Below are 15832 nucleotides of genomic sequence, written 5' to 3'. Positions count from 1 at the left end.
ACTACAATCACAACATTCGTAACCACATCCGCGACTACAACCGTAATTTAAAACACCCGACTTAATAAATAAAAACATAAGAAGCCTCTTACAGCGGGTTTAAATTTGAGACACGTCTATCTTTTTAATTCAGTTACTAATTAATTGAGTAATTAGAAGCACTTTTTCCACGAGTGCTATCATATTCAACTCTAAGAAGCAGCCAAGTTGGTTGGGCCTACAATAGAAATAGATATATAAATAAGCTGCTTACTACTCTTCAACATATACCAATTCATTAGAAGCACCTATTGAATATTACAATCAAACAACAAAGAATGGCCAAAATTTACCCAAATCTAGAATCTACAACATCATCTCAGTCTCATGATGATCAGTGGGTCAGTAATAAAAGAGAGAGATATACTTTGTGGATGAAATCACTTGTTCTTCATTCTAATGGTTGCACTGTCTATGATTCAAAGGGTAACATAGTTTATAGAGTTGATAACTATGATACAAAGGGTGGAAGAGAAATTAATCTCATGAATCTACAAGGCAATGTCCTCTGTATCATCAAAAAGAGATTACTAGCTTTTGGATGTTGGGAAGGACACAGATATTACAGCAATTCCAATTCAAGAAGTCATGAGGATCAACCATGGTTTCAAGTTAATAGATGTCTCACAGGTAAAATAGCATGTCAGATTAAAGCTGGGTCCCAAAATTTGTGCATAGAAAGAATGAGTAATGGCAAAGCGTTTGGTTTTCAGATAGTAAACAAAGATGGAGAAATGATAGCAGAGGCAAAACAAAAACTATCATCCTCAGGAGTTGTTTTGAGTAATGATGTTCTAACGTTGGATTTGGAATCTGGAACAGATCATTGCCTTATAATGGCTTTGATTACGGCATACGGATTGATGTGCGGAAAAATGTAGAAATTATAAACAAATCAATTCATATGTAGAACACGATTCAGCAAACTTTTCTTCACGATTACCATAGTTTACTGTTTTGTAAATATTCTAAATTTCTTTTTTGACGATTTTTTACTTAAAGTAAATTTTCCAAGGTTTTGTAATAATTAGTGCTTGGTTCAGTTTGAATAAAAAAATCAAGATCATTAGTTATATGTATGACAACCTGTACTATAATTTTTAATGATTATTGATTTTAGAGCAACAACATTTATTATTAAATCTGATACAAGAAAAAACAATAGTACAGATATGGCACTAGCCACCACAAAACACGACCAACAACAAACACCAATAAAAACACAATCTACCAATTTATAACACCAGAAAGCCAACATCATACGTGCATATATGTCCTATTGTGTCTTTTAAACACTAATACACACCACGAGATTTAAATTATCAAAATTATGTGTATTTTTTCTTTCCATTTTATCATTTGTTATTTCTTTTTGCTAGAACCCAACAACATCGACATGTGAAAACGATAATATAGACATAGCACCTTGCAATAATGTGACATTTCTAGATGCCAATGTAGTCAATATTGCATACATAAAACATAAACATGTTTTTTGTCCTTACATCGTTTCTTCCATTTTCAGTGGGGAGTATGTCTATAAATGACTATTAGCATTTATTTTATTTAATTTTTGACAAAATATTAGAATTATTTTTTGTTAGTCGGTTTGTAGGTCCTTAAAAAATATAGAACTTTACTCCAAACGTCGAGTAGCAAATCTAATCTCAACTGGACAGTATTCCAACCCTAAAACACTTACGGATATTCACTCATTTAGATATCGATTTCAAATTTTTGGATAACTCTATGTGATCTAAAAATTTCTATCCTTAATCATTTGGTGTTGCTGTTGTGATGAGAAGCCTTTATAATGTTTGCATTATCACAATTAAGATTCCCCACGACCGCCTTCTAAAAAATCAATGAACACAAACACCCTAGCTAAAACCAAATATTCGTTGGCATCATCCTAAGATGAATCTCCATTGGCACCGTAAGCCAATTTTCTTTGTTCCACCTAAAGTAGATGTTGACTGTTGGAACATACACAAAATTCTATAGTAAATCAATAAAAGAAATGAGTTAATTGGAGAAGATGGAATGAGTAGAGAGAGAGAGTAAATTGGGATGAAAATATAATTTGACATAGAAAACAACTAAATAAGCCAAAAAAAACCCAAACATGGGTTCCTAATCAGTTACACCGAATGTTGTAACCGGTTACGCTTACTCAAAACATAAAAACAAAAAATGGAAACGCCTACTGTAACCGGTTATCTATTTTCCGTAATCGATTACTAATCTGATAAATCCCTTTTCCAGCTTCCAAGAGTGCTTATTTGTTAAGTTGTTCTCACCAATTTTCTCCCAGAAGCTTATCCAACGCATTTGAATTACTATGTACATTCCATACACCACCTTAATTCAAATGCTTCAAGAACCTCATCACTAACTTCTTGAACATAACATTTGTGAATCCCTTTGTCAACAAATCCGCAACTTGTTCTTCGCTTCGACAGTATCCTAATCTCAACTTGCCTTCATACACCAGATCCCTCAATTAATGAAATTTCATCTCAATATGCTTGCTCCTCCCATGTGTAATGAGATTCTTAGCAAGGTTCATGGCTGAAACTTTATCAACCAAGAGTGTGACAGCTTCTCCAACATTGTTGTCTAGCTCTCCCAACATATTCATAAGTCACACATCTTGACACGCACATAACGACAGAACGATATATTCGGTCTCACAAAAAGAGAGTCCAACCACTGGTTCCTTTTTAGAACACCAAAAAATTGGTGCTCTTCCGAACATAAAGATATAACTAGTTGTAGATTTTCGATCATCTTTATCTTCGCACCAATTGGAATCAATAAAATCGAGAAAATCGCATTTTCTGCCCGTATCGGATGCGGTAAAAAGAATTCCGCAACCAAGAGTTCCTTTAATGTATCTTAGGATCGTCTTAACTGCTGCCAAGTGAGACACCTTCGGTCTCTCCTTGAATATACTCTCAATACCGACAATAAACGCCAAATCTGACTGCGTATTGCATAAGTAACGTAATGATCCAATTAAAATTCTATATTGTGTTGGATCCACATTCTGCTCATCTTCACTTTTAGGCAGTTATAACTTATAACCTTGTTTCAGCTGGTGTATTGGCAGCATTACAATGCTCCATATCAAACCTCTTCAATATCTCAAGAGCATACTTTGTTTGATGCAAGAGAAGTCCTAATTTTAACTTATGAAACTCTATGCCAAGAAAGTAACCCATGATCCCAAGGTTACTCATTTCAAACTCTTTTATAAGTTCGCTCTTGAACTTAGAGATACTCAACTCATTATTTCCTGTGATCAACAAATCATCAAAATACAAGCAAATTATGATCACGTATTTACTTGCATCCGTCTTCACATAGACATCATGCTCGAACACACATTTCTTAAAGCCAACGTTAACTCGAAAACCATTTATGCATTTGTTCCAAGCTCAAGGAGCTTGTTTCAAACCATAAAGCGCTTTCTTCAATTTGTTCTTCCCTCTTGATTTGTCACAACAAAATTAGAGGGTTGTTCTACATAAACTTCCTCCTCAGGTGGACCATTCAGAATGTGGATTTCACATCCATTTGATAAATCGATCGATTGTTGCAATTTGCAATGCCAACAATTAGCCTTATGGTTTCTATCCTAGCAACAGGTGCAAACACCTCATCAAAGTATATACATTCTCTTTTCAAAAATTCCTTCGCAACTATTCGAGCCTTTTGCTTGACAATTTCACCTATGGGATTTGCCTTCACTTTATAGACTCATCTCACACTGATTGGCTTCTTTCGTCCCGATAGATCAACCAACTCCCAAGTACTATTTTTCTTAACCGATTACAGCCCCTCTTTCATTGCACACCCCTACTTTGGATCACTTAATGCCTCTTCCGTGCTAACGGGATCAGTGTTGAATGCAGTATAGGGCAAGCAACAAAAGAAAGATTTGGAAATATTGATCCGGGAATTATCGTCCACAGAGATGGAGAGATGCCATTCAACAGTTTCTACAGTTTTGAGCTTGGGTTTGAATGAGAAAAAAGTAAACAAAGATATAGACAGGAAAAGAATAAACACATTCTTAGAAGAGAAATAACTTATCAGGAATGTAAATATACCCACTCTTCACAAACATACACTTACCAACCCGTTATACTCAACCTACGATACTCATCTATGTTATCACGTATCTCTCACATAAGCGTCCATCTCTGGAGCACAAACGAGATCATCTCACAACTAAGGTTATCTCTAACGCGAAGTCGCGAGAACATCCGTATTCTCGCGTCGGCGATCTCTCGCGCGCCGCTCAAACATGAAAGCATTACGTACAGATACAAACGGTGAATGCTAGCTCTAAATCTATCTCTAGAGTTCAGAACCAACAGATTATCATCCTAGATAAAGATTCGAGAAGTTTATCTCTAAAGCAACCCAAATCCCCAGCATAGAGCAAAAATCCAGAACAATATCAACACAGATTTATAAAGCAAGTTAAACATAACATTATAATCGGTAAATATACATAAGATTCAAGTAAATATACAAACAAACCCAACACAAAAGAAATACACAAAGAATAGAAGAGATAAACCAAACATCTCACGGATTGTCAGCTCCGGTTGATGAGAAATCCACCTCCGATCTTCCAAGTGCATGACCCGGTGTTGTTTTCTAAGCTAATCCTAATCTAAGAATGAAAATGATGGAGTTGGAACTAAAACTTTCCCAAAACCATCCCCTAGAAATGTTACAAATGAAGAAATATAAACACATTTTCTGCTACGGCCGCTTAGCGGCCAAATCTCGCTTAGCGGACTACACGTAGTACAAAAATATCAAGAACAGTAAACAGGCCTCCGCTTAGCGGCCAGAGTCACCGCTTAGCTGCCAGGGAAATTTGGTTCGCCCCTGGAAAGCGCGCTTACACGCCGTTCAGCGGCGCTCTCTGCACGAAACTTGCTTATTTGATCCAAAATCGCGCAATCCGAGCCGTGCCTTCGACACTTTATTCCTCGAGGCTCCAATAAGCATGAATACCTATAAAAACAAAGGAAAAACTATTAAACGGTATATAAAACATATAAAAACTAAATAATGTCAATATATACACAAAAGTGGGGATTTTATTACAAAATCAGAATGAATAGAATCGATAAGTGCCACAATTATATACTCAAAATAACAACATTTTGGCACTTATCAAACTCTCCCCAACTTAAAACTTTGTTTGTCCTCAAACAATGTCAAATAAATCAAAGAATCAAAAGTAATAAACCAAAGAATTGTGAATCAACAAGTTTTGAAAACCAAAAACAAATGTATGGCTCAATACAAAAACGTATAAACAAAGTAAGTACTTACCACTATCCTACAACGACAACATGTAAATGAAACTAATCCTAAGCACAAAAAGCATACAAAACATTCTAAAACAATACATGCTCACATCATGAATCACACCAAGCAAAAATTCATCAATGGATGAAGAACACACAAAGGTGAGGGACTTTTAACTCTCATCCAACAATCTTGCAAACAAAAGATTAAATTATGCATTCATCCAAAAATCATATTGAAGATACAAAAGCAAGAATCACAAGGACTTTTCAAGGTTGTAATGTGGCTTGGTTAACAAACAAGTGATAAGTCCTAAGGCTAATCGAAACAAAAACTTGCCTAAACCTAAGGGAGTGATCAATCCACCAAAGTCCTAAGCAACAAAATCTCGATTAAACTTCTTCCTTAACCACAAGTTTCTCAAACCAATCACAATACTTATTAGCACAATTATTCACTTCTATTTTCTTTTTGTTTTTCAAAACTTTTCACTTTTTTTTTCTTTCTTTTCACTTTTTTTTTCTTTCTTTTTCTTTTCTTTTCACTTTTTTTTTCTTTTCTTTTCAACCTCATAGCAACAACCAAATAAGTAGAAACCATTTCTCTCCCCAACTTGAATTCAACCACATCATCATGTGAATACTCCCTACTTTCTAGGCAAGGTAAAAATTCATACCAAAAAATCATGGTTGAGGGTTCAAGAAAACAAAGAATCAATCATCCATGAAAAAATGAGAACTAAACACTCAAAGATAAGCATTTAGCAAAAACAACATGGACATTGACAAAAAGGCTCAAAAGGGTTAACAAATGATCACACACTCACAAGGTGAATTGACTATTTGGTTATGGTGGTTGTGCTCAAAATGAAACAAAATGCCTTGATCCTTTTCATGCTTTCATAAAATCAACATAAACAAAAGATTAAGCATAATAAAATCTAGTTAAAACAAAGATTGTGGCCTCCAGCATATATGAACAATGGAAAGCTTCCTCACATTTATGGTTTGGGAACTAAAGTGATTCAATCAACAAGCAAGTAATGCAAAAGAATGAATGGTATGGTAATTGTACAAATGAAAAGTTTCCTAAACATGTTATGCTATAGAAAGCGATAAATGAGTACCTTGAATGATACACTTCAAAAACAATATCCTACCATACATCCGCAAGTTGAAACACTCAAGCTTTGGAAAATCACCTCAAAAATCTTCGAATTACCGACAAAATTCAAGTACAAACAACCAATAAAGGAATTAGAAAAATAAAACTAGTATCTACTACTAAATAGCCTTGGTGAAAGTGGGAAAAATGAGTGAACCAAGTGGAATAGAACCCCACTGGTACAAAGCAGAAAAACAAAATTCTGCTATGCTCGCTTAGCGGAGCTGAGCTCGCTTAGCGGGCACATCAGAACTCAGAAAAATCAAAATTGCACCAGCTGTTCTAATCACACACCACTTCACCTAAATTCCACTTAAACATAAAAATAAACAAAACTTTACAACTGTTGGGGTGCCTCCCAACAAGCGCTTGTTTTACGTCGTTAGCTCGACGCCTTTATTGTTTTGGTGTTCGGAAAGTAGCTTCCTCTCGTCATGCCATGGTGACGTCTCACCGCACAAGCCTAAAGAAAGTGTCCTAACCAAAGCACTCAACAAACGTTACGGGTACAAATATATACAACAATTATACAAATATAAAAGAAAACGCAAGTATATAAATATGTACATAAACAAACACATATATACAAACATGAAACACATATAACTATTAACATACACAAAGAGAAAAATTGGTGAATGTTGGATTCACAAGTTGAAAAGTGAAGATTTGTAAGTAAAGAGCTAATCCGAGATCAACATGTTTCACCAACATTCACCAACAAAAGTATACTTGTAAGTAACATATACAAGTAAAACTATATGGTGAACATAAACAAGTAAACATGTACAAGTAAATATATACACATGAAACTATACAATATATACGTTATATACAAAGCTCAAAACCATGAAAGCTATTGCGATGCAATTCAACAACCATCCCCGGCAACGGCGCCATTTTGTTGAATGCAGTATAGGGCAAGCAACAAAAGAAAGATTTGGAAATATTGATCCGGGAATTATCGTCCACAGAGATGGAGAGATGCCATTCAACAGTTTCTACAGTTTTGAGCTTGGGTTTGAATGAGAAAAAAGTAAACAAAGATATAGACAGGAAAAGAATAAACACATTCTTAGAAGAGAAATAACTTATCAGGAATGTAAATATACCCACTCTTCACAAACATACACTTACCAACCCGTTATACTCAACCTACGATACTCATCTATGTTATCACGTATCTCTCACATAAGCGTCCATCTCTGGAGCACAAACGAGATCATCTCACAACTAAGGTTATCTCTAACGCGAAGTCGCGAGAACATCCGTATTCTCGCGTCGGCGATCTCTCGCGCGCCGCTCAAACACGAAAGCATTACGTACAGATACAAACGGTGAATGCTAGCTCTAAATCTATCTCTAGAGTTCAGAACCAACAGATTATCATCCTAGATAAAGATTCGAGAAGTTTATCTCTAAAGCAACCCAAATCCCCAGCATAGAGCAAAAATCCAGAACAATATCAACACAGATTTATAAAGCAAGTTAAACATAACATTATAATCGGTAAATATACATAAGATTCAAGTAAATATACAAACAAACCCAACACAAAAGAAATACACAAAGAATAGAAGAGATAAACCAAACATCTCACGGATTGTCAGCTCCGGTTGATGAGAAATCCACCTCCGATCTTCCAAGTGCATGACCCGGTGTTGTTTTCTAAGCTAATCCTAATCTAAGAATGAAAATGATGGAGTTGGAACTAAAACTTTCCCAAAACCATCCCCTAGAAATGTTACAAATGAAGAAATATAAACACATTTTCTGCTACGGCCGCTTAGCGGCCAAATCTCGCTTAGCGGACTACACGTAGTACAAAAATATCAAGAACAGTAAACAGGCCTCCGCTTAGCGGCCAGAGTCACCGCTTAGCGGCCAGGGAAATTTGGTTCGCCCCTGGAAAGCGCGCTTACACGCCGCTCAGCGGCGCTCTCTGCACGAAACTTGCTTATTTGATCCAAAATCGCGCAATCCGAGCCGTGCCTTCGACACTTTATTCCTCGAGGCTCCAATAAGCATGAATACCTATAAAAACAAAGGAAAAACTATTAAACGGTATATAAAACATATAAAAACTAAATAATGTCAATATATACACAAAAGTGGGGATTTTATTACAAAATCAGAATGAATAGAATCGATAAGTGCCACAATTATATACTCAAAATAACAACATTTTGGCACTTATCAATCAGATCCGGCCATAAGCGCAAAGTGAAAGAAATCACCATCACCATTGATCTTGTTATCCCGTAATACTTCACAATCTTGGAGTCTCTGAGAAAAACCTTTTTGTGTAGTTGGTCATCTACTATTTTTCCATTTTTGGCTTTGAAAGGTTGTTGTACAATATCTCCTGCAATGTGATTTTCTGCATTTTCGTAGCCGTCACCGGTTACAAGATTCTCTTAGCCTTTTTCCAGCTTGCAAAAGTGCTTATTTAATAAGTTATTCTCACCATTTTACTCCCAGAAGCTTATCGAACACATTTGAATTACTATGTACATCCAATATTGACATCCTAAACCCATCTTTCATTTCCTAAACCATAAGCCAAAAACTTATTTCCACTAACATAAACCCAAATTTCATTAGTAACCAAAGTCCAATATCCATTGACAATCAACACAAAAATGTCCACTATTATCCTTAAATCTATCATGATGCACAACTCAAACAATGTTCAACATTCATTAAAATTAAAATCTCAGATATCCATTAGCACCAAAACCGATCATTTACTTTTTTGTCGGTCTAAGTACTAGTGTACCATCTGGAGACGACTATTTATCTTTCTTGTTGAACTAAGTATCATCGTACCGCCTAGAGATAATTATTTATCTTTCTTTTCAATCAAAGTATTATTGCAACGTTTAAAGATTATTATTTACCTCTTAGTCAATCTAAGTACGAACGTACTGCCTAGAGACGATTAGTTACCTTTAAGTCAATATAATCTAACTACTAATGTACTGCTTAGAGAAAATTATTTACCTTTCTTATAAATCCAAGTACTAATTTATCACCTGTAGACGATTACTTACCTTCCAATCAATCTAATTACCAACATATCGATTGAAGACAATTATTTACAATTATTTACCTGTTCAATCTAAGTTGATGTTGTTTAATCGTTATTATATATTGATGCATGCATGAATATTTCAACACTTTCCCGGCCAGCAATCTTATAAATCTAAGACAATATTATTTACAATTATTTACAATTATTTACCTGTTCAATCTAAGATCTTCTAATTAGATGCAATCTTAATTTTTTTGTAAGTATAAGAATGTGTGATTAGAATAAAAATTAAGCATAGATATTTTCAATAACAAAGTAAAATTTTGCCTTAAAAAAAATACATTTAAGCAAAGCCAAATACCTGTCTACACTATAATGTCATCAATAGCCACCTGTATACATTTAAGCATAGATAAATTGATTGGAAACTTGTTTTACTATTTTTCAATCATATCTATCTATCTATCTATTTAGCTATGACTTTGTTTATCATATTTGTTTTAAGATAATATCACTATCAAAAAAGAAAATCGTTTTCATTGCTTTGTTAAATAATAAACATAACAATATCCAGTAAAAGACATAAACACATAAACATAAACTAACTGATCCAAACAATATTTAAGTCGCGTTGGCTCTGCTCCATGCATTCAGGGGTGTTTTTTCCACCACACAATTGATTGCATTAAATATGTTTTTTAATTGGAAGTGATTATATTGTAGCCACACAGAGAAAAAAATTAGATTTCATATTTCCACGTATGCCTCCCCAAAGTCTCCTTTCTTATTGCCCACTCACACAAGACAGAAAATTAAAAATTCATTTTATCCCTAGATCAAATTCCACTTCCCAAAATCTGGTAGCTTATTTTTCAGTTTTTGACTTATCTGGCGAAAATTATAAGGATTAGATTATATACATACATGAAATATTAAGGTCTGGCTTAATTTGTCCGATAGTGCTTTAATTTAATATATGGTTTTTTTTTTCTTTAGTTTAACTTATCATTTTATGTTGTCATTTAGTTAATAAACATTGTTTTAAATTATATTAAAAAAATTTGTTGGTTAATTTAATCATTTGTATTAAATTTTATCTAAAAAAAATTTAATTTATGTTGACTTAGCATTTCATTTGTCATATTTGGTCAAAGTGACTTGACATTTGTAAATATAATGTTTTCATCTTATTTATATCGTTTCTGATCGTTTATAAAATATATTTAGGATTCATCTTTATTTTCAATTTCAACCCGTTAACTTCATCTTCTTTGAAATTTCTCATCTTCATTCTCATTTTTTATCCAAAGTATTCTTTCTTTCCATTTCAAGCTTTGTCATTTTCATCTCCAAAATTGCAGGTTCATTTTATCTATTTTATTAAATATGTCAAACATGTCCAAATATAGTTTGTAGTCAACCAATCAAAACTTTAGTTATGTTGGATTTGTACTAAGAAACCACAAGAGAAGAAAATGTTACTATCAAGTGGAATGTGTTCTTCAATTAGTGGTTGATATGTTCAATTTGAAGTTTGAGAAAAAAAATTTGGGATTGTAGAAATTATATAAATCACATGGATAAATATTGTAACTTTTTCAAGTAGTTAGATGATGACATTATTGAATAAAAGAATGTAAAACTTAAAAGGTAAAAGATTTTTTTTTAGTTGAAGAATGAACTTGTTAATTCAAGAGAATGGTTGAAGATATCCATCGTGTTTCACCTTGTTATAGTGTATGGTCTAATATAATGTTTATAACAATATATTTTAAATAAGTATTCTATCAATCATTTATTCTGCAATCCTTATTTGAAATCAAGGTAATATTGTAAAAAAAAAAATTGAGCAAATTTGTGTTGCTGAATTATTTGTTATATTGAGCAAAATCTAGTCTTTAAGTAATTACTACTACATAAAAACACAATTTACCTCAGGTACGAAGGAGATTCTACCACGGTTATATAAACAAGGTAACAAATGGCATCATAAAAAGTTATCACTTTACCCCTCAATTTCAGATTAACTAAGGAAATAGTTAAAATGGTCATTGGTTCGATCCCCGCAACATTATTTTTATATTTTTAAAACTAGCGTCATTTATAACTTGGTTTCTGTCAATAACTAAAGAGAAAAATATTTATTTTTAAAAAAAAATACAACATAATGTTAACAACTGTAGGAAAAATTTGTTCTGCTCATAGGTTCGAATCTTGCTCTTACAAATTAGGTGATGCACACAGAACGTTAATTCCAATGCCACTACTAGAAGTCTCCTATCTCTATTCCACCAGCTTAAGTACAATAATTGTCCTAGTTCCAATGCATAGACTAATGGTATGTAATCCCTATGTGCCCGTAATCAAATTAATAGAGTATCTCAAATAAAAAACATTAAGCATAAGCGACAATTAAATAGAAATATACATTAAATTATTCATGCACTGAAAATTAAACATATGTCCCAATAGATTCAAAATAAGTTCATCACACAAAATTTAACCTAAAAGTATTTAGCTACTCATGCTGATATAAACAAATACTAATTGATACGATGAAGATTGCATGAGAAAATCCTTGAAGAATTGGCCTCTAATAGCTTCCAATGCCCTAAAAAATGCACTCCCAATATTCTATATCGTCACTTTCATCCAAAATTTGCAAAAACCTCGAAAAGATGTCAAACATCCCCTTTTAAAGCCATCAGAAAAAGTCAGAAAACGTCAGAAAAAAACCTAGAAAAAGGGCTCATCGTGTGTGCGATGCAGCTCTTATAGCTTTATCATGCACACAACGGTGCGCGGTGGTCAGCGTGATTATTGTAGTAACTTTGCTCATTTTTCATCCAATTTTCTCTAAGTCTCTATTTCTTCATACTTGGTTATTTTCGCATCATTCTTTGGCCTTTATTACTCAAGTTTGCTCCTCTTCTACTAAGTTTTCTCTAATTCTTTGAGGAAATATGTGTAATAACAGAGTGTAATCAAGTGTATATGAAGGTGGATGAATTTTTATGGTGTTAGGAATTGAAGATTAACTAGTTTCTGAGTTTTTTGGGTTTATGTATGAACAAATATGAAGAAAGATTAAAGATGTTCTAGAAATTAGGTTTGTGATTAAGGGTGTTGTAGAGAGAATTGTATGGTTGAGAACGGTGAATAGAAGGAAAGAATTGAGGAAAATGAATTTTCACCGTGTTGTTTTGATTAATTTGAACAAAATCTGATAGTGAGGAATCACTGGAGAGCCAATAGACGTTGACACACTGAAAGTGGATGGAGTGAGAAAATAATGTTCAGTAAGACAATCTGATTGAAATTTTGTAAAAAAACAAAACTGTAGACGCATGGAAATTGTGGCTGACGCAATAATTACATGGAAGACACCTGTTGAATGCTACAAACTGTGATAATTCTTAGATATGATGCGACAAAATTTGAAATTACTAATATAAGATGAAAAATGGATCTGAGCAATATCTACATATATCGTGTTAAAAAATGTGGTTAGGCCTAACTCAATCCTACTAAACCGATTTGTAGGGTGAGAATTATCCCCACTTATAAAGACATGTTCAGGTTATATATATCGTCCGATGTGAGAATCTTAAGACACTCCTCCCGCCCAAGACTACCACTGTTCATTACTCAAAGGTATTCCCCTTCAATTTACTCACAAATTAGGTAATTCCATATACCCTATTAATCTCATAGGATAAATTATTCCTACTCACAAATGCTTTAATTTAAAGCTTTAATTTAGCTCTTATTGAACCTTCATTTCACACGCAAGCCTTAAATGATCCTAATTGGAAACTTGCGATTGATAACGAACTCCAATCCCCTACTACTAATAATACTTGGGATTTAATCCCTTTACCATCCAACAAGAAACCCCATAGAAACCTTTAGTCCAATGGCGAAGATGACTACTATATGCATCATTCTCTCTTTAGATGTGTCTTACAATTGGTATGTTCTTCAATTAGATGTTAATACATCCTTTTTACACGGAGATTTAGAGAAGGATGTGAACATCAAAATACCTTATAGCTTAAATGTCTCTAACAAATCCTTACTTTGCAAATTAAATAAATCTATATATAGCTTAAAGAAAACTAGTAGACACTGGAATCAAAAGTTCACTTATACTCTTACTAACTTAAGCTACATCCAATTTAAATATGATTAATCCTTATTCACTAAATCTCATAATAATTCTCTTACAACTGTCTTAGTCTATGTTGATGATTTAGTGATTACAGAAAATAACATGGAAGCAATTTCTCACATAAAATCTGTCTTAGTTGCTAAACTCAACATCAAAGATTTTGGTAACTTAAAATATTTTCATGGACTTGAAATGGAAAGGTCTTCCCAGGGAATTACCATATGCCAACTGTGAGATATTGGATCGAACTCTAGTATTGTCGAAGGGTAGCTTCTTGGTTCGACAGTTCGACAGAGTTAAGCATGAAGTCAAAGGATTGTTCACATGCTGGTGTCGAAGTGTGCATGCTGTAGTCGAAGATGGGTCTAGCATGCAGATGTCGAAGATGCTAGGGTTGTTAGCATGTTAAATTAGGTTTTAGTGTTTAACCCTAATTTGTTAAGTTAGCTTGTTTATTAAGTTGGCTTGTGTAATGGGCCTTGCTGAAAAAGCCCATTAGTTAGTATGTTAGGTCTTATTATAAATAGCATACTAGTCTCTCATCATTGCTAAGCTGCAAATCCTAATTTAGGGTGAGAGAGGTTATTTGTTATTCTTGTAAACTTGTAATCTTGTTCTAAGAGAAAGTGAAAGAATAGCAGTTATAACCAATTCTTGTGTTCTTCTTATCCTCTCTAATTCCCTATTATACTTTGTTATTGGTATCGGTTTTCACAACAAATTGGTTTCTTGTGTTCTTCTTATCCTCTCTAATTCCCTATTATACTTTGTTATTGGTATCGGTTTTCACAACAAATTGGTGCGGTGAGCGTGGAGAAGATGCCTTCAACAAAGTATGAGATTGAAAAGTTCACCGGAGTGAATGATTTCGGTCTGTGGCGCTTGAAGATGAAAGCTCTACTGGTTCAGCAGGGTTGTTTGGAAGCGTTGAAGGGAGAGGCAGCCATGAATGCAGAATTGACGGCAGCGGAGAAGACGAATATGATCGAGAAAGCACACAGCGCAATTTTGTTGAGCCTTGGTGATAAGGTTCTCCGGCAGGTATCAAAGGAGACGACGGCATCAGGGTTATGGGTGAAACTTGAAAGTTTGTATATGACCAAATCGCTGGTAAATCGACTCTACCTGAAGCAAGCTTTGTATTCATTCAAGATGATTGAAGACAAAGTATTGGCTGAGCAGTTGGATATGTTCAACAAGCTGATTCTTGATCTTGAAAATATTGATGTGAAGATCGATGATGAAGATCAAGCGCTGTTACTATTGTGTTCTTTGCCTCGATCACATGCTCACTTCAAAGAAACTCTCTTGTATGGAAGGGAGTCTCTGACGTTTGAAGAAGTTCAATCAGCCTTGTACTCTAAGGACTTGAATGAACGAAAGGAGCATAAACCTTCGACTGTTGGCGAAGGTTTGGCCGTTAAAGGAAAACTCTTACGAAAGGATGGTAAGTTCGACAAGAAGAAAGGCAAAAGCCAGTCGAAGACTTACAGTGGCGAAGCATCTGGCATTCGATGCTACCATTGTAAGAAGGAGGGTCGCACAAGAAAGGTGTGCCCTGAACGCTTGAAATATCATGGAGGTAAGGATAATGGCAACGCTGCCATTGTTCAAGATGATTTCGAATCATCTGATGTTCTTGTGGTTTCAAGCAGTGACTCTAAGAAGGAGTGGATTATGGATTCAGGTTGCACTTGGCACATGACTCCAAACAAAGACTTGTTCGAGGAATTATGTGATCAAGATGGTGGATCAGTATTGCTGGGAAACAACAAGGCTTGCAAGATTGCAGGTGTTGGATCTGTGAGATTCAAGCTCCATGATGAGTCAATAAGGTTGTTGACTGAAGTCAGGTATGTTCCTGATTTGAAGAGAAATCTGCTTTCTCTTGGAGAATTCGACAAGAAAGGATATGTTTTCCAAGGAGAGAAAAGTATCCTAAGAGCCATGAAGGGTTCGAAGGAAGTCTTGAGAGGCGTGAAGAAACAAGGCTTGTATACCCTTGAGGCTGAAGTTGTAAGTGGTTCGATAAATGTTGCATCCACGAAACCTTTGTCGAAAACAGAAATCTGGCACATGAGATTGGG

The 15832-nt window shown here is 34.4% G+C and overlaps 1 protein-coding gene across 1 annotated transcript; it reads left to right on the top strand.

Moving 5' to 3' along the window:
- The first annotated feature begins 209 nt into the window (after nt 1-209).
- On the top strand, nt 210-1376 carry LOC131608042 (protein LURP-one-related 11-like). Its single transcript, XM_058879984.1, has one exon. It carries the CDS (start codon nt 318-320, stop codon nt 918-920), a length of 603 nt encoding a protein of 200 aa, XP_058735967.1. The 5' UTR covers nt 210-317; the 3' UTR covers nt 921-1376.
- Nucleotides 1377-15832: the final 14456 nt, after the last annotated feature.

The sequence above is a fragment of the Vicia villosa genome, linkage group LG5 (assembly GCF_029867415.1).
Source record: "Vicia villosa cultivar HV-30 ecotype Madison, WI linkage group LG5, Vvil1.0, whole genome shotgun sequence".
NCBI classification, from domain to species: Eukaryota; Viridiplantae; Streptophyta; class Magnoliopsida; order Fabales; family Fabaceae; genus Vicia; species Vicia villosa.
This window is presented reverse-complemented; position numbering and strand designations above follow the sequence as displayed.